Source organism: Cetorhinus maximus, chromosome 7 (assembly GCF_964194155.1).
Source record: "Cetorhinus maximus chromosome 7, sCetMax3.hap1.1, whole genome shotgun sequence".
NCBI lineage: Eukaryota > Metazoa > Chordata > Chondrichthyes > Lamniformes > Cetorhinidae > Cetorhinus > Cetorhinus maximus.
In genome coordinates, this window is record NC_135885.1 from 34,913,012 (window position 1) to 34,931,334 (window position 18,323).

General features: G+C 45.7%; 1 protein-coding gene across 1 annotated transcript in view; it reads left to right on the forward strand.

Moving 5' to 3' along the window:
- The first annotated feature begins 2,083 nt into the window (after positions 1-2,083).
- The window catches only part of trmt9b (tRNA methyltransferase 9B), a 172,919-nt gene continuing 156,679 nt past the window's right edge, over positions 2,084-18,323 (forward strand). The window contains exon 1 of the mRNA XM_078545319.1: positions 2,084-2,310. Within this exon, the coding sequence (XP_078401445.1) occupies positions 2,299-2,310 (12 nt within the window). The 5' untranslated portion in view covers positions 2,084-2,298. The remainder of the gene's footprint in view (positions 2,311-18,323) is intronic.

Genomic DNA, 18,323 nt, shown 5'->3' on the forward strand with positions numbered 1-18,323 from the left:
GAGTTCAGCTCCTTTGTCCATGTTTGAACCAAAGCTGTGATGAGGTCAGGAGCTGAGTGACCCTGCTGGAACCCAAACTGGGCATCAGCGAATAGGTAATTGCTAAGCAAGTGTCGTTCAGTAGCACTGTGATTATTGCATTCTAAGTGATATAGCAAAGACAGATGGGACAATAATTGTCTGTGTTGGATTTGCCCTGCTTTTTGTGTACAGGACGTACCTGGGCAATTTTCCATATTGCTGGGTAGATGCCAGTGTTTTGACTGTACTGGGACAGCTTTATAGGGGCGCTGCAAGTTTTAGAGCATAAGTCTTCAGTGCTATTGCCGGAATATTTTCAGGGCCCATAGCCTTTGCAGTATCCAGTACCATAAGACCATAAGACATAGGAGCTGAAATTAGGCCATTCGGCCTATCGAGTCTGCTCTGCCATTCAATCATGGCTGATAAGTTTCTCAACCCCATTCTCCCACCTTCTCCCCTTTAGGCGTTTCTTGATATCACGTGGAGTGAATCGAATTGGCTGAAAACTGGCATCTGTGATGCTGAGGTCCTCCAGGGAGCTCGAGATGTATCATCCACTCAGCACTTCTGGCTGAAGATTGTAGCAAATGCTTCAGCCTTATCTTTTGCACTGCTGTGCTGGGCTCCTCCATCATCGAGGATGGGTATATTTGTGGAGCCTCCTCCTCCAGTGAGTTGTCTAATTGTCCACCACCATTCATGACCGGGTGTGGCATGACTGCAGAGCTCAGACCTGATCTGTTGGTTGTGGAATTGCTTAGCTCTATCTATTGCATGCTGTTTGGCATGCAAGTAGTCCCGTGTTGTAGCTTCACCAGTTTAACACCTTATATTTAGGTATGCCTAGTGCTGCTCCTGGCATGCCCTCCTGCACTCTTCATTGAATCAGGGTTGATCCCCTGGCTTGGTGGTAATGGTAGAGTGAGGGATGTGTTGGGCCATGAGGTTACAGATTTTGGCCGAGTACAATTCTGCTGCTGTTGCCACTGATGGCCCACTGTGCCTCATGGTTGCCCAGTCTTGAGTTGCTAGATCTGTTTGAAATCTATCCCATTTGGCATGGTGGTTGTACCACACAAGATGATGGAGGGTACCGTCAATATGAAGACGGGACTTTGTCTCCACAAGGACTGTGCTGTGGTCACTCCTATTGAGACTGTCATGGATAGGAGGATATGCAGTAGGCAGGTTGGTGAGGATGAAGTATGTTTTTTCATCTTGTTGGTTCCATCACCAACTGCCACAGGCTCCGCAAGCTCGGTCTATAGTGGTGCTACCAAGCCATTCTTTGTGGTAAGACAAGCCATTCTTGGCACAAGGAGGCTGCAACAGAGGCTCCCAACATAGAAAATTGCATGCCCGCCTACCACTGGCAAAATTTCATTGGTGGTGGGATAGCCCTGCTAGCTCTTAGTTGGCCATGTAAGGTCTTCAATTGGCTAAGGGTGGGAGGGCTGTCCACCACCCTCCCTGCCACTGGTAAAATGCTAGGGACGCCCCTATCATTCCACTTGATTTTACAGCTCGGCCCCACTGCCTCCCCCCCACCACCCCATCCCCCCAACCCTCACTACCGCCTTCCAGCAAACTACCTGCAGCCCTGCACAAACCCGGCCTCCCTTCTTGAATAAGATTGTCACATTTGCCAGTCTTCAATCCTCTGGCACCTCTCCTCTATCTAGGGAGGATTGGAAGATTATAGTAAACCCTTCTGCTCTCCACACCCATTTGCCTTAGCAACCTGGAATGCACGTCATCCAGCCAGGGTGACTCCACTCTAAGCATAGCCAGGCTTTCCAGTACATCCTGTCTATCAATTTTCACCCCATCCACTATCTCTGCCATTTCCACTCCTCCACTTATCTGCATTCCCTTCCTCAATAAACACTGATACAAAGCACTCTTTAAGTATTCTAACCTTGCCCTGCACTTTTAAGCTCGACAGTATATTAATACCCCTTGTCTATTTTTATTCTTTAAAATAATGAAGGAATTTGATAGGACAGATACAGGGAAACTATTTCTGCTGTTGGGACAATCCAAAGCAAGTGGACATATTCTCAAAATTAGAGCCAGATCATTTAGGGAATCAGGAAGCATTTTTTCACACAAAGGGAAATGGAAACCTAGAACTCATTCCCCAAAAGGATGTGGATGCATATAGAAACTTTGAAGCCTGAAATCAACAGATTTCTGTTAGTGAAACGTATCAAGGGATATGGAACAAAGATGGATAAATAGAGTTGAGGCACGGATCAGCCATAATTTAATAGAATGGCAGAGCAGGTAAGAAGGGGATGTTATAGAAAAACGAGGTGAATAAGCTAATCTAAGCTAGTTCATTTGCAGCTATCACTCCATTTGGACAGAATTTTCTTTTTAAATTAAAAAAAAATGTATTCTGATTATCTTCTTAGCAAACTGGGGCACAGCAGCCACAATTCCATTGCTCGGTTGACCCACTTACAGGCATAGGAGAAAAGTCGCACTGATGCATAATTTTGTTTTAAATGAGCAATGAATACAGTGTGTGTTTTTGTTCCAAGCCTATATGTCTGTTCTGATTAGAACATGAAGCTGTTGGCTGGTGGTAGCTGATAAAAGGAAAGCTCATGTTTATGATTTTGAGGGTGATGATTTCTGTCTTTGAAAATGAAATATAAGTATTTCTACAGAATATAATTTTTCATGCTTTGCTCATTGTTCTGCTGCATCTGCTCTACTGATTTCAAGGTTAATGATGAATGGCCAGGTTGCAAACAGAGGGAAGGGAAACGGCTGTGGCTCTTCTGTGTTAAAATCATCAGCAATTGCAGGAATAATAATTGGTATTTTTGTGTTACAGCACAGAAATTGTTTATCTGGTGGAAAATCTCTCAGCCTCAGCTGGAGAAAGACAACAAGATGGAAGCTAAAATGAAGCTTAATTGGCTAATTAAAATTGTAGCTCAGCTACATCAGTAAACTTCATTTTTAAACAAAAAGAATCAGCGTTGAATTCATTTAGCAGCTCCATTCAAAAGAGAAATATTTAATGTGGAAAGAGGGTCAAGATACTTATTAGCTGAATAGAAATTATTACTAGCCTAATCATTTTTTCTATGCACTCATCAAGGTGACGAATGACAGTGCTGGAGAGTGGATCATCTTTTCCTATTTTATATCCAAATGACTTTGCAAGGCATTCTTAGATAAGAATACTGCATAAATCACTGGGAAAATATCATTCAGTTACCTGAAATAGCACAGCTTTTACCAGGCTTATAGTATAGAATGATACCCAACTTACACATGAGAAAGAGAACATAACAGACATTTAGACATGAGCTACCTTCTTTTTCAAAGACCCATAACTGTGGATGAATGCTCAGGATGTCTTCGAGCTTTGAATTTTGCCTCAATCAATTTCCCTGGCATTTGATCATAGACCGACATAGACAACCTACAAACCTAACACATTGGATTTTCATACGCATATTATGCTATCATGTCTTCATTAAATACCCAAAATACATGACATTTCTTTACTCTCTTATTCCCCCCCCTCCGTCCCTACTCTCTTAAAAGCGCAGACTCCCAATGGGGTGCAGCTGCACAGGTAGTGCCGGCCCTCCAACACTGTATCCAAGTAGGCACGTGGGAACATAAACGGCGAATGCCCATAGTTCATTTCACAGTAACGGGCCATCACAGCCAAGCCATATGCAATATTCACAGACGGGCACACGCACGCTCAGAACGGAATTTCGTTGTCCTGGTGTGGGTCCTGATGGCAGACAAGGAAGTGGGTGCCATTTCCACTCATGGCGGGAATGGCGGACTGACTGTCATTATATGGCAGCCGGCCAATAAATACGTTGGAGGCATGGCTCCCGGCTAATTAGGTGGGCAGAAAATTGTTGAACTCGTCATCAGTTGACAGGGTCAGAGGACTGGGTGCTATTTTTAAAGGACACTCAAACATGCCTTCATCAGCCTGTGTGCCGCAGAGCCTCAGGATCATCACCTTGACCTCTAATCTCATCTTACGTCTCTGACACGGAACCCCAGGATCGGATGTTCTCCTCCCCACCAATGGCATCAGGGGACCCTACCACCTGACCAAGGCTGTTTGGATGGAGATTGCAGTAGAGATTAGCAGCTGTGGGATCCACTGGCAGGAAACAGGGCAATGACGTCCGCACCGCCAAGATGAGCACACTGATGACATTAGATCAATGTGGCTGTCATGAGGGTAGCAAGCTGTGTCTTTCAGCAAGGGGGTGGAGTTGACCGGGAGGGGAGGTGGGGGGGTGGGTCGAATGTATTGTAAGCAGCAGATGCAGCATGAAGCCTGGATGGATGTGGGCCAAAATTCATAGGCTCACACTTCCATCATAGTCCAAGTGGCATGAGAGTGCGAATGTGGACCAGTAAGAAACGTAGAAACATAGAAAATAGGAGCAGGGGTAGGTCATTCCACCTTTTGTGCCTGCTTCACCATTCAATGTGATCATGGCTAATCTTCTATCTGAACACTGTACTCCCGCTCTCTCTCCATACCCCTTGATGCATTTAGAGTCCAGAAATCTATCTACTTCCTTCTCAAATATACAGTAAAGTCCCACCGTTTGCGAGAGTTACGTTCGAGGGAAGCCTCGCAAATGGCGAAATCGCGAACGACGAGCATACTTTACAATGGTGTCAATTAGATAGGTTCCAGCCATCCTAAAATTTTATATGTAGAAAGGATCAAAGGCAAGAAAAAAACTAAGGGCAAAATTGTCCATGCCCACTTGCGTCGGGTGTGTTCGGTGACATGAGAGGGCAATATGACGAGAAGCCAAAAATCGGTTTCACGACGTTGTGAAACGAGTTTGCGATCGTCTGCTCAGCTCATCGATGGTGGGCTGCGTTCCCCACCATTGGACATCAGGAACCTCATTGTAATTCATCAACATATCATTATAAGGCCAGCCGACCGGACTCACCCCCCAACCCCAGCTGGACCGTCTGTCCACATGGTCAGGAAAACAGACTGGTGCAGAACACGTCCTGACTATTGTGACACGCAAAAGTTGGGACTTACCATCAGGGCCTTGCTCACATCGCAGACATCCGAGGAGCAGGAAATGCTGGAGCGCGACAGCAACAGAATCCTGGAGGAACGTCCATGGAATGCTGGGTGGATTCTCATGGACATGGCTCTGCTGTGAAGCAGCCCACGGAAGATGGAAAGTCCCTGTTGATGCTCACAATAGATAATGGTCAAGGGGGTGGGAGAGGAAGGCATAGGATCGACTGAGAGAGGAACAGGAGCCCCGGGGGGGGGGGTGGGCTTGGGAAGGGGGGAATGAAGGTGCCAGGGGTTGAGGTTCCGGGGAGGGAGTATGGGGGAAAGAGACGGTAACAGGCGGGAAAATGGAAACTTGGGGGTAGGTGTACGGGGTTGGAAGATGTCAGGGAAGGAGTCTGGATGGGGAAGGAGTGCAGAGAAGGGAAGGAGTCCAGGGGGAGGAAGGAGCGCAGAGAGGAGAGGGCGTCCGGGGGAGGAAGGAGTGCGGAGAGGTGAACGAGTAAGGGTTGATGAAGAAGTAAGAGAGGAGGGAGCGGGAAGGAATAAAGCTGTAGGAAGAAGTGAGGGTGTCTGAGGGAAGGAGTAAGGCTGGAAGAAGAAGTGAGACTGGAGGAAGAGGTAAAGCTGGAGGAAGGAGTCGGAAGGGGGAAGGACTAAGCTGGGGTGTGGGAGTCCGGAGTGGGGGGGTGGGAGGACTAAGGGGGGGGGTAGCACTTCCGGGGGGGAAGGTGTCCTGGGGGGGAAGGGGTCCGGAGGGTGGTAAGGGGTCCGGAGGTGAACATGTGAGGGAGGGGCCTGATGGCTCCATGATTGCCTCCTGGTCTGAGGGAATGGCAAGAATGACCAAGCGCAGAGTGAGGCAGTAGGATGGGAGTTTGAGGGCTTGAAGGTAGTGGTAGAAGGGACAGCAAGAGTGGTTGGTGGGGACTCAGACACAGACACGGGCCCAGGGAATGGGAAGTAGGAGGTCAGGGCGGTGAATGCGGATGGGGGAGAGATTTTCAGGAAGAATAGGAATGTACACGTACACCTGGACATCCCCAAAGGAAAAGAGTTGTGGCTGGTAGGTCATGGAGGGGAGGTGGAAGGTGATACCAGGGGGATCAACTGTGCTGGGGGAAAGGAAATGGGTGACTGACGGAGGTAAAAAGACGGGGGAGCTGACGAAAAACCGAATCCAGACCATGCCATCCAAATTGAAAGTGAAACTAGAGTCGTGATGGGTAAGATCTGGTGCTGCATGGGAGTGTGATCAGTGGGTGGGCGGAGATGCAAGACAGCTCAGAGGGTCAACTGAAAGCGAACCCCAGCAGGCAGCATAGAAAATGCTCAGTACATTGAGGTATGATACGTGAAGGATCCGCGTGCGTGGGAGAGTGCTTGCATGAGGCTCCGAAAGGCCCTGCCACAAACATACTTCTCCATCCAGAATCACTTATTGGTCAGCTGCTCCCTCTACGGTGACAGAGGGTGAGGTTGAGGGGCTCACAGACAGAGGGGACTCAGGGGGAGAGGACAGCCTCTGAGATTCCTGAGTGGATGACCCAGGGGTTTCCAGCTGCCACTCCTCCTCGCTTAGGGTGCCCGGGACCCTGGCCTGACTCCTTGAGGGGAAGGAGCACCTGGAGAGGCGTTGAGGTGCCCGGTTTCCCTCTCGCATTGCCACTGCAGGAACTCACCCATGACTCCCGCGATGGAGTGAAGGTCTGTACACACCTCTGTGTTCTGCTGGACCAGGGTCTCCATGGCATCTGCCATCCTCCCCATGACACCTCCATATGCTCACATATGGCACCACTTCATCAGAGAGTGGGCAGACGCACTCCTCCGACTCACGTGCCACTCTGCTGAGGGCTTCCAACAATTCTGTGTGATGTTCCCCCGCCTTCTGCTGACTCTCCATGATGAGTTGGAAGGCCAAATCCAGGGGCTTGTCATCTGACTTGGACCTCACAGATGCCTGATCCCCAGAAGTCCTCCGAGTGCTGAGAAGCTCGCATGTGTCTGTACGGTGACCACCATATTGTCAACCCAAGCCTGTTCTAGATCTAGGTCCCACTGAGGTGTGTGTCTCTGCACTGGTGCAGGGTGTGGGTGAGTGCTGTGATGAGTCTTCCAGGCTGCTTATTTTCAGCTCTTCAGTGGAGGAGGTGTCCTCTTCGCTGGAGATGAGGACCTGGATGGAGTTGAGGGACTGGCTGACTGAGGGGGTAGGTTGCTTGTCAGAGCTCCCTGTGAACCAAAATAGAGATAATTAGTGCATGGCAGCAGAGTCAAAAGCAGGAGAGAGAGCACTCACAGTTGCATTGAGAGGGGGATGATGTGGTGCAGGATACTCACATGGGTATTCACCACTGACCTCACCGTCACCCCAGGCACAGTCCATGTCCTCACCAGTCAGTGCGATGGCACACTCTTCAAATGTGTGCCACTCCACCTCCGGGCCACTCCACCCCCAGTCTGGGACCTCTCCCTTCCGATGTGAGCAGGCTTCTCTTGCATGAAAACAGATTGAGAGAGTGTCAGCAGGACACATGGCACTGTGTGGAATGTTTGTGTGGTGTACGGAGCCATGGACGGGATGAGGACGCGAGCTCGAGAGGATATGAGCCTGATTGAGATGTGAGGTTGTGTGTGAGAGTTAGTGGTGTTGTCCCTTGAGGTGTGAGGATCTATGGATGTGTGATGTGTTTGAGTGTGTGAGTTGAGAGTGATGAGAAGAATGAATTACCCTGGCGGAATGGATGAGACCATTCATCCTTTTTCGGCACTGGGTGGCTGGCCTCTTTTGCAGGGCATTGGCGCTGACCACTGCTGCTACCACCTCCCAAGCCAGATTAGCGAGGTTACTGTCCATCCTGTGGCCAGAGCTGGGGTAGAGAACATCACGGCGAGCCTCCACTGCATCCAAAAGGCACTGGAGGGACGCGTCATTGAACCTGGGGGCTGCAGTCTTTTTGCCTTTCAGGACCATGTCGTCTCCGCAGCCGTCCTGGGCTGGAAGTACAGAGAGGGGTGTGTGCAGGTGCACTTTAAATATGGCACCAGGCGTGATGAAGTGGTAAGATGATGGCGTGATAGGCGAATGAGAGCTCGCCCGCCATGGAAACAGCCTGTTTCCCTGGAATGAATAATTAATGTGGCGGGTTTGGGATGATAAAGTGTGAGAAGTCACCATTGCGGCCGGCGAGTAAAATGTTGTTTTACCCGCCCGGTACCCCGCTTAGTGCAAATCTGAGATGGTTTTAATAACTTTACTACATTTTTAACAAGTTTAAAGAGAAATTTACTGGAGAAATTGTTTTATAAAACAAAGAAAATGTAAAATATGTCACATTTATGGCACTTTACTTGAGAGTGAAGGTGGACTGCAATCGGGGCCATGGGGATTTCTGAATACATACAAGATTCTGAATGGGCTTGACAGGGTAGACACTGAGAAGCAGTTTCTGCTTTCTAGGGAATCTAGAATATGGGGACACAGTCTCAGGATAAGGGGTTGATCATTTAGGACTGGGATGAGGAGAAATTTCTTCTCTCAATGGGTTGTGAACCTTTGGAATTCTCTACTCAGAGGGTTGTGGGTGCTCCATCATTGAATATATTTAAGGCTGAGATGGACAGATTTCTCTCAGGCAATCAAGGGATATAGAAAATGGGTAGGAAAGTGGAGTTCAAACCCAGGATCAACCATGATCACATTAAATGGTGGAGTAGGCTCGAAGGGCCATATGGTCCACTCCTGCTCTTGTCTCTTGTGTTCTTGTTTTCTTGAGTTCCTCCCTGCAATGCTTCTCAGCCTCCTCTCCCCTCTTCCAAATAAATCTCCAAGTGGTGACAAGCAGCTCCAACTCACTCGTCTTCTACCTTGAGGACTAGTGCACCTGTTCACTGCCAGCTTTAACCAGTCATGAAAGTGAAGGCCCCTGATTCCTGATTCCTGTCCATTGAATTGCTAAAACATGTGGTTTAATGAGTATTCATTGCATACAAAACTATTTAAAATTACCATGCCGTCAGCATTTTCTTGCTGTTCCCTCCCCACTGCTGGGATAAGTCAATGCTTCCATCCCGATGGCACTGCACTTCCCCCGCTAATCAACGTCCCCACCTACTCCTTTCCCCATTCCATCAACCATCATTAAATTTGGCCCTCATACTCACTTTTCAGACTGTTCACTGAACCACGATCAGGTGTGAGTTTTTTTTTGCTTTATAGGTCATTTAAACTAAGTTGAACAGTTGCTTGGTAGTACAGAATATGAATATTGCCGAAAAGAGAGATATGTTGCACTCGTCAGGACAAATGCAAGAATGCCAAATTTCAAACAATCACAACAATTTATACTGCAAGAGAAAGAGTGCTGATTGGCTGACAAGTTGACTCTGATTGGCCGAGACGTCGCCAATGAGAAAGCAACAGGAAACTATAGACTCCTTTATTGATGGTGTGAGTTGAACTGCTTGAGGCTGAGACTCTAATGGGAGCGTTCTCACAGGCATTGCGAAGTGAATTGCGGAGACTTCCTTGTGCTCAGGCGGCCTCACAATTGTGTTCGGAAATCTTGCTCCCTCCTCATCTGCCCATGTATTACCAGCAGGATGACAACCTCCTGGGCTGCCCAAGCACTTACTAACTGTTTTCCCTGCAACCTGTGCTGACCCGATGTCACCTTTATGCCAATAGTCACAGGCTCCTCTGCTCTGTTCTCCCTTTTGTGGGGTCCATCGAATTTCCGGGGCCAGCCGTGATGGGCTTCCCATTGTGTTGCCATTTCCATCCGCCTGGTCTGCCCCTAATCCAGCATGTAGCCCTTGCACCAAAATCTCTCAATGAGTTCTAGAACAAACTTAATGATGTATGGCTGGATCAGGTGGGTTGCCAGGGCTGCCCTCCACCCCACCCGAGTGAAACATGCCAGTGCCGGGAATGGTGATGGGAAACAGGCATGCCGGCTGGCAAGAGTATTTTCATCCCCACCCGCCTCCATTCCCACCCCTGGTGGGACCTTAAATATCCTGCCCTTAGATTTCTTTCTAATATTCGGCAGAGCATGAAGGGAGGTGAGGCAAGAAAGGTAGCATTATATGGTGAAAGCTCATTCTACAAAAAATAATTGACAATGATTATCAAATTAAAAGTACATCCGCATCACTAAGTCCAAGACAAAACAATTTAAAATGTTTGTCTATAAATGTATTTATATATTTAGATACTTTGGATAAATTATGTAGAATATTAATAGTTATTGAGGGAAATAGATATGTAAAAGACAGAATTTTCACTCAGAAACAAACATTAAAACAAAATAAATAGGGGATGCATGATGCAGCAGATTAATTCACTGCCCTTTCAAGAGTGGAGTTACAATTCCAAACCAGCTCAGACTGCTAGAATGTAAGGCTCTGTCTCCGTCAGTTGTAAGGGTCCTAGGAGAGAACTAATTTGCAGGATTATGGGGAAGTAGCTAAAGTGTGGGATTAAATTAGACAGTTCTTTCAAAGCATCAGCACAGGCACATTGTGCCAGATGGTGTCCTTCTGTTCTATAAGGTTCTGACTCTGGCAAGAACTTTGTCAATAGCGTGCTATTCCCAATGTCATAACCAGAACTGTGTACCACTTGTGCTTTCGCTCTTTTAGCCGTTTCTCACGTGATTATAGTTCAAGTTATATGTGCCAGCGGTGTGCATGCAGAACATGTTTGATTCAACGGCAGGGGAAGCTTCCCATTGGTGAAACCTGGCATCTGCTGACAATGCTATGTCTATGGGTGGCCTATTAAACAGACCCTGGTCAAGCAGGGAGGCTCTGCATCACAGCCACAACTTTCCTGCCCGATTACATTGCCATTAACATAAGACTTGGGAGCAAACAGGTGGCACGGCTGTTTTTCAAAATTAAATTTCATTTGTAAATATTTCACATCACATTGTTTTCACTTTATTCATGGGTGCAACATGGGTATTTGCTGAGACTAGCTGGGTCAGAAAGCTAAATGTACTGGCACACCTCATGATTGGCACGTATTGATGGTTACAGGGGAGCTAGGCACATTTCCATTATTGTGGAAGAAACAATGATGTGTTTTTGCATTTACCCTTTATTAAATGTTCACGCTAGTGTCCAGTGTCATACTCGCCACTCTGTGGGACCTGGGTGACTTGCTGCCAGCCTCAACTGGCCTTCCCTTCTATGCATTGTAAAGGGCATTGTCCAAGAGCAGTCTCAGTGGGGATAATTGAAATGTTGTTGGTGAACTCAAAGCCCTGTAAGGAATCTGCCAGCCAACACCCTGACATTAACACACATTTGGGTGGTAGTGACATTGCCCTTTATGCCCTTCATTTTTTTACCTTGACGGACTGTCCCCACCATCCACCCCCACCATACCAATGACACCAGGCCCTTACCACTTCACTCCTCCATGTCCACAACCTGACCCTCTGTCCTGCCCTGGATCCCTCTTCCACTCCTCCATGTTCCCGGTCCACTCCTCAACCCCCTGCTGACTTTATCTTAAGGTGGGATGTAATTAAAGAAATTTTACACTAATGAGTATTCATGGCATGCAAATGTATTACAAGTAGGAACCTGCCATAGGCCAGGGTAATGCTCAACATGGCACAAACACACCACTGACTTGATTTCTGCATTTCAACCCGCTGTTAAGAAATCAAAATTTCCCATCCCACCGAATTAAGTCACCCCAAACACCATGTTTCCCATCCTAGACGGGTCCAGTATATCCCTTCCTCTATATGTGAAATAGGTTTGGGCAGTCTAACCCAAGTACTGATGGCATGGGCCACAACACAAACCAGCCCCGATTCAGCATTAAACTGTCAATCTCACTGAGAGGAACCAAAAAGCGGACAGGTAGGGAGATGGAATATTATATTTTGCAGCGCTAATTTCCATTCAGAAAATGAAGCTATTGCTGTTGCCTGAATTGGAAACATGATCCAATTCTCATCTCCAACATTGTTCATTTTAAAAGTGTGAATTTGCATCAAAGTTTTAATGAATGTTATATTTATATTGTATCATTTATTATCATGGGCAGGATTTTATGCGTCAGTGAGAGGGGGCAGGGCCCGCTCACCAACAGGTAAAATGACACATGGTGATGACGGAGGGAGCTCCCGACATCACCGCGCTCCATTTACATTTTCAGGAAGGCGGGGGCACAGCAAAATCAGCTACATGCCCGCCGACCTGTCAATGGCCAATTGAGGCCATTGACAGGGTCAATGAAGTAATTAAAGGACCTTCCCGTCTAACCTTAAGGTTGGCGGGCAGGCCAGGAGCGGCGGGAACTAGAATAAACATGAAACCTCATCCACTGGCGGGATGATGTTTCATGTAGGCTTTAAAAAATTTTAATAAAGGTTTTGTAAAAATTATGGACATGTCCCAACTTATGTGACAGTGTCACATGAGGGGACATGTTAGGGAAATTTTATTTTTCTATTTTTATCTTTTTTACATTTACAGCCGATCTCCCTGAGGCTGCACTTAGCCTCAGGGAGATGAGGGTGCTCTTTCGTGCACATGTGCGAAAGAGCGCACTCTCGATTATAGGATTCCTCCCCCCCAACCTGCACGGGGGTGCATAGCGCTTCTGTGCGGACGTCACGCTGGGCAGGCCTTAATTGGCCCTCCCACGTAAAATGGCGCTGCGCCTCTGATCGGGGGAGCCGATTGGAAGCGCGCCTGTGTGCGCCCGCCCTTTAACTTCCCCCCCGACGGAGGGAAAATTCAGCCCCATGTGTTTATAGAACTAGCGACTAATTATGCATTGCTTTTTTACGTTCTTGGTACGGTCAATTTTAGGTATTTAGTTCTATGTACAATAACCTTTTTTTAACTATTTTTCTTTTTTTACTATTTTTCTTTACTATTTAAATTTTCTTTACTGGCTTTTGTTAAAAAGCTAGTAACAGTAGCTATGTTATAACATGTCATGCTTAAAGTGCAGCCTATAAAACATGAGTCTTTAAATGTATATCAACACTCCTGCCCTTCAGATGTGGACTCATGCTGAAATATAGTTTCACAGCAGCAGTTGGCCTCCACTCCCTTGCCAAAGTGGGCCAACCTTCATGTGTGAACCTGCACAATGAATGTCTCAGCTGCGGGGAAGTCACAGCTGAGGATGATCCTATTCACAGGAAGTCATTGCATAGCAGCCGGAGAGAGGAACCCTCACTGATTATTGCTTTCCTTATTTCAAGGGTGCTGAGGCCAATTATAGCACTTCTTCTTCTGCCCAGCTGTGATTAGCTCATTCAGCACAGTTCAAGGCTGCTCATACCTTCTGGTCTCTATCCTTAATGCCACACCTGGCAGTGCCAGACCAATTTAACGCTTTTTTTAAACACATCTCGTTTTTTTTAGCACCAATTGAAATGTGTTTAATTAAACTGGTAATTATATATGCAGTGTTAGATGTAACAAATGAAGTGCAAGGTATGTTCTTAGCTAGCTGACACAGTTTATACATTACTGTTCCATGCTTTGTATTGTGTACTGCAATGGGTCCAGATTAAGAACAAAGTAGGATAGGCTATATGCAAGATTAAATTTTAAAGCATCCATTTTGAAAAAAAAAATAGCATGGATTTTACTTATCTGCATGTACTAGCATTGTATACTTGGACACATGACATATGGATTACTTAGAATAATGCATCTGAAAACTCAAAAGATTATGCTCTATACACACACATACATGCATATATGTATCAATAAATATATATTATTTTAGAATTGGAAAATGAATTATTTATATTTAACTTTCTGAATTAAGCAAATACAGTAAAAAGAGAAGAAAACAATTTTATAAATCTAAACCAAAGACAGTAATAATGCTTTGTCCTCTTTAAACTAAACTGCATTAAACAATTGGTCTGTAAATTTGGCATAAATATTGATGCTATTCTGTTTAAAAATGCACTTAAATAGTTGTTTTCGGTATGAAAAAAGCAAAGGAACAGAACTGTAAAATTCTGCCCTAATGTGGTTTCGTAAACATATCAAAATGCAGAATTCCAAGCTCCTCGTTTCCAAATTGGCACTCAAGGATACAACAAAATGCATCACTATTGCTGCTTTGTCAGTGGTGGGATTGTTACCAATGTCATTGTGTTATATTCATACCTGCGTGTAGAAGATATGTTTTTGCACGTGTATTACTGCACATTGTAACACTTCCACTTACTGAGCCTCCCACCTACTGAGAAAGAGAAGATAAGCAAGCTGGCACTGCAGAGCATCCATATGTCAGGAAGAATCAGGATGCTGCCAATTCTCTGCCTTATACTTTAAACTTCACATTAAGCTCCACAATTCAGCAATGCCTTCAATGAAATAGATGACATTTCAAATCCTGGAAATCTAAGAATGACCAAGAAAATATTTACCGCTGGGTCATAATCGCAGTGATGGGGCTTTAGCAACCACTCAGATTACTTTAACAAGAAACAAAGTCGAATTTAGGAGTTAACTACATTCAATTATTTTGCTATATATTATTTGTTATATGTTACGCAAAGTAAAACAAACAGGCAATCGCATGTTTTCTAGCCCTCCTCACAGTGTGCAAGATAGTGACCCTGGCTGCCCCACCACCACCCACTGAGACAAAATCAGCCCCATATTGAATGAAAAAACCTACAGACAACTCCTGCATGCAAAATTATCCAATTGTTCCCCACCCTTTCATTCTTTTGTCCTTTCCTCCCCCATTGCTTCCTCTCCTCTCCTCAAATTCCCCCTCACGTATCCTCCTTACCTCCTCTCCCAACATAAGTTCTCAGGGCACATTACTGCCATTTCAATCTTAAAATGTATCCATTTACATTAACTCTTTTTTTCTGTCCCCAAGCATCTCTCTATCCATGTGACTGTGTTCCCTTTTAAAACTATTGTGTCTTAATTTTCATTCTAGTGGTAGATTTTTCACCCTTTGAGAAGGTCACCTCCAAAATTGCAGCACTTCTACAGTACTGAACTGAAAATGCCAACCTAGATTTTGTGCTCAGGTCCTGGAGTGCAAATTGGAATCAGAATTATTGGACTCAGACAGCACAGTGGTACCAGCTGTGCCAAGCTGACACCAGTTCAGTTTATTAATCAATAAAACTGTCCTCAGCTCAACTGTGCACATGGCATGCAAATAGATCTAAATAGGGGAATTCAGAAACACTGCAAAACCTTCAAATTAGAGTAGTTTAGATTCAGCAGCTTCAGAGCTCATCACTATCGATCAGAAACCTTCATCCTGTATTTCTGCATCCACAGGAAATGCTGATCTGGTTTAACCTGTGTCTATTCTTAGCACTACAGATTTTCCTTTATTCATGATGATTCGTCTATTTGTCCTGACATTGTTACATTTCTGCTGATCTCACCTCAATGCCAAGTTATTCAATGATATCAGTAAACACACCTGTTTAAGACAGAGATGAGAGCACATTAATAAAGTGAGGGTGCAAATCTCTGTCAGCTCAAAGTAAGAAAAGATGCCAAGCCAAAAGAAGAAAAGAAAATTAGCAGGAGTTCCAAAATAAGCTGCACTTTCATCTCCCTACTAAGCTCAGAATGACATCTGTGGTATGGAAAGATAACGAGAGGAAATACTAAAAAGGAAATAAAATGACAAGCATTACATATCCATTCTATATATGTAGCTAACATTATCATTGTTAACAAAATATAACATATGAAAACCCCAATTTTATTGCCTATTAAGTTATAAAATGCTGCACATATACATCGATGGTGTAAGAAACATTTGCTCCATTCTTGTAAAATGGCTAATTCCAATTCTGACCAAGGTACTTTTTCCTTCAACTATACGGGTTGACCAACTGGGGATGCAGATTTTCCTACTGCTTTCAGTATCTTTAAACAACAACAAAAAAGCAACTTTTATTTATGTAGCGTAATGATACATCCTAAGGCACCGCACATGAACATTATAAAACAAAATATGACAAGGGCCACATAAGGAGATATTAGGTCAGATGACTAAAAGCTTGGTAAAAGAAATAGGTTTTAAAGAGTGTCTTAAAAGTGGAAAGTCAGGTAGCGAGGGGGAAGATTTAGTGAGGCAGTTCCAGAGTTTTGGGTTGGGCAGCTGAAAGTTAAAAGGGTAATAACATTATTAAACCATCAGCCATAAATGGCTTGCCTCTCCATATCAAAATTAGTATGTGTCAGCTTTTCAATAAAGTACCATGTGAAAAATTTTATGCCAGTGGGATTTTATAATCCCGCCAAAGTCAATGGCCAGGATTTTCCATGTCCACAGGTGCTGGGCAAGTTCTGTGGCGTGAGCAGACGATATGGCGAGTAGGCCAAAAATCAGTTTCATGACATTGTGAAACCAGTTTGTGACCGTCCACTCTGCCCGTTGATGGTGGGCCGCCTTTCCCGCCATCGGACACTGGGAACCTCATTGTAATACATCAGCATATCATTATAAGGCCAACCCGCCAGACTCATCCCCCAGCGCCAAATCATCCGCCCACTTTAGGGGGCAAAAAATGTCGAAGTATTTCACAACAGCACATAAACGACGTGCACCTGGCGGGCTGCACTTTGCTCCGGACTTCAAGATTTGTTTGCCTAACTTGCTCCAGTCAGCACTCACAGTCATCAGTGCCAGGTTTCACAGACAGCACCACATCACTTTTAGGGGGATCACGGGTAGGTCTCTACCTACCAGATCAGCCATATGCGGGTGGATTTTCAATGGCTGCAGGGCAAGGTCTTGGCTGGGGAAGAGGGAGGAGTGGCCTCAGGCAAGGGAAGAGGCTGCAGGACGAGAGCTGTACTGGGGAAGGAGGATATCCCAGGGTGTGTGTGTGGAGGCACATATTGATCTGTGCAAGTGGCCTTGAGATGGTGAGGGCTGAGGAGGCAGTCTCCAGAGGAGACGAGGCCAGATGGACATGTGAGGGTGTGTGTGCGAGAATGGTTGGCGATGTCCCTTGAGCTGGTGAGTGAGACGCCAGTGAATGTGTGATGGGCTTGAGTGTGTAAGTTTAGAGTGATGAGATGGTTGCCGTACTCTTGCTGCATGGATGAGATCATTCATCCTCTATCTGTATTGGATAGTCAGCTTCTGCTGTGCAGCATTGGCATTGATCACCACTGCCACCGCCTGCCATGCTGTATTGGTGATGCAACTGACTGTCTTGCGGCCAGAGTGGCAGGCCCCCATGGTGCTCAAATGGCATTCCAGCGACACATCATAAAACCTCGGAACTGCAGTCATTTTGCCTTTCATGGATGTCTTTTCTGCAGCAGTCGTGGGCTTGAAACACTGAGGTGTGTGCGCACGGCTGGACATTAAATGTGGTGCCTGGCATAATGAAGTGGTGAGGTGATGGCGTGGCAGGTGATTGAGAGCCCACCCGCCATGGAAACGGCATGTTTCCCGGGAATGCATAACTAATGAGGTGGGTTTGGGGACGATGCAGCGTGAAATCCCGCCATCGCGGCCAGCGGGTAAAAAGTCGTTTTACGCATCCGCTCCTGCACTTAGTGAAAATCTGGGACGATTCCGTCCGATGGGCTTTTGAATGGCAGGCCACATTTTACGGCCCCGCACCTAGTCCGACGGGGCTGACAAAGTCCGCCCCGTGAGTCGAATGAATGAAACTAGCTCTGCTTTGCAATTGTCCACATTTTAAAAATGTATTTGTTCACGGGATGCAGACATCGCTGGCAAGATCAGCATTTCATTTCCCATAATAAAAGAAAGAAAATACTGGTAAAACTCAGCAGGTCGGGCAGCATCTACGGAGAGAGAAACAGAGTTAATGTTTCGAGTCCGTATGACTCTTCTTCAGGGCCAAAGAGAAGTAGAAATGTGATGGATTTCATACTGTTTAAGAGGGGGTGGAGCAGTTGGAGCAAATTAGAAGGTCAGGGATAGGTGGGAACTGAGGAGAAATTTTACAAAGGTGTAATGGGTACAGGACAAAGGAAGTATTAATGGTAGTGTTAAAGACTGAAGAAGGTGCTGATAGTGACATAAAGGTAAGTTAGTAGAAAATGTTAATATCAGAACAGGGGTCAGCACTCTGTGAAACCAAATCACAAAAATAAGTGACAGTTGGCCTTGTGTGTGGTGTGTGATGAGGGGGAGGGTTGGCATTGGGAAAAAGGATAAAAATAAATAACTAAAAATATAATCGATTAAAAAAGGGGTAAGATGGAGGACAGAGCT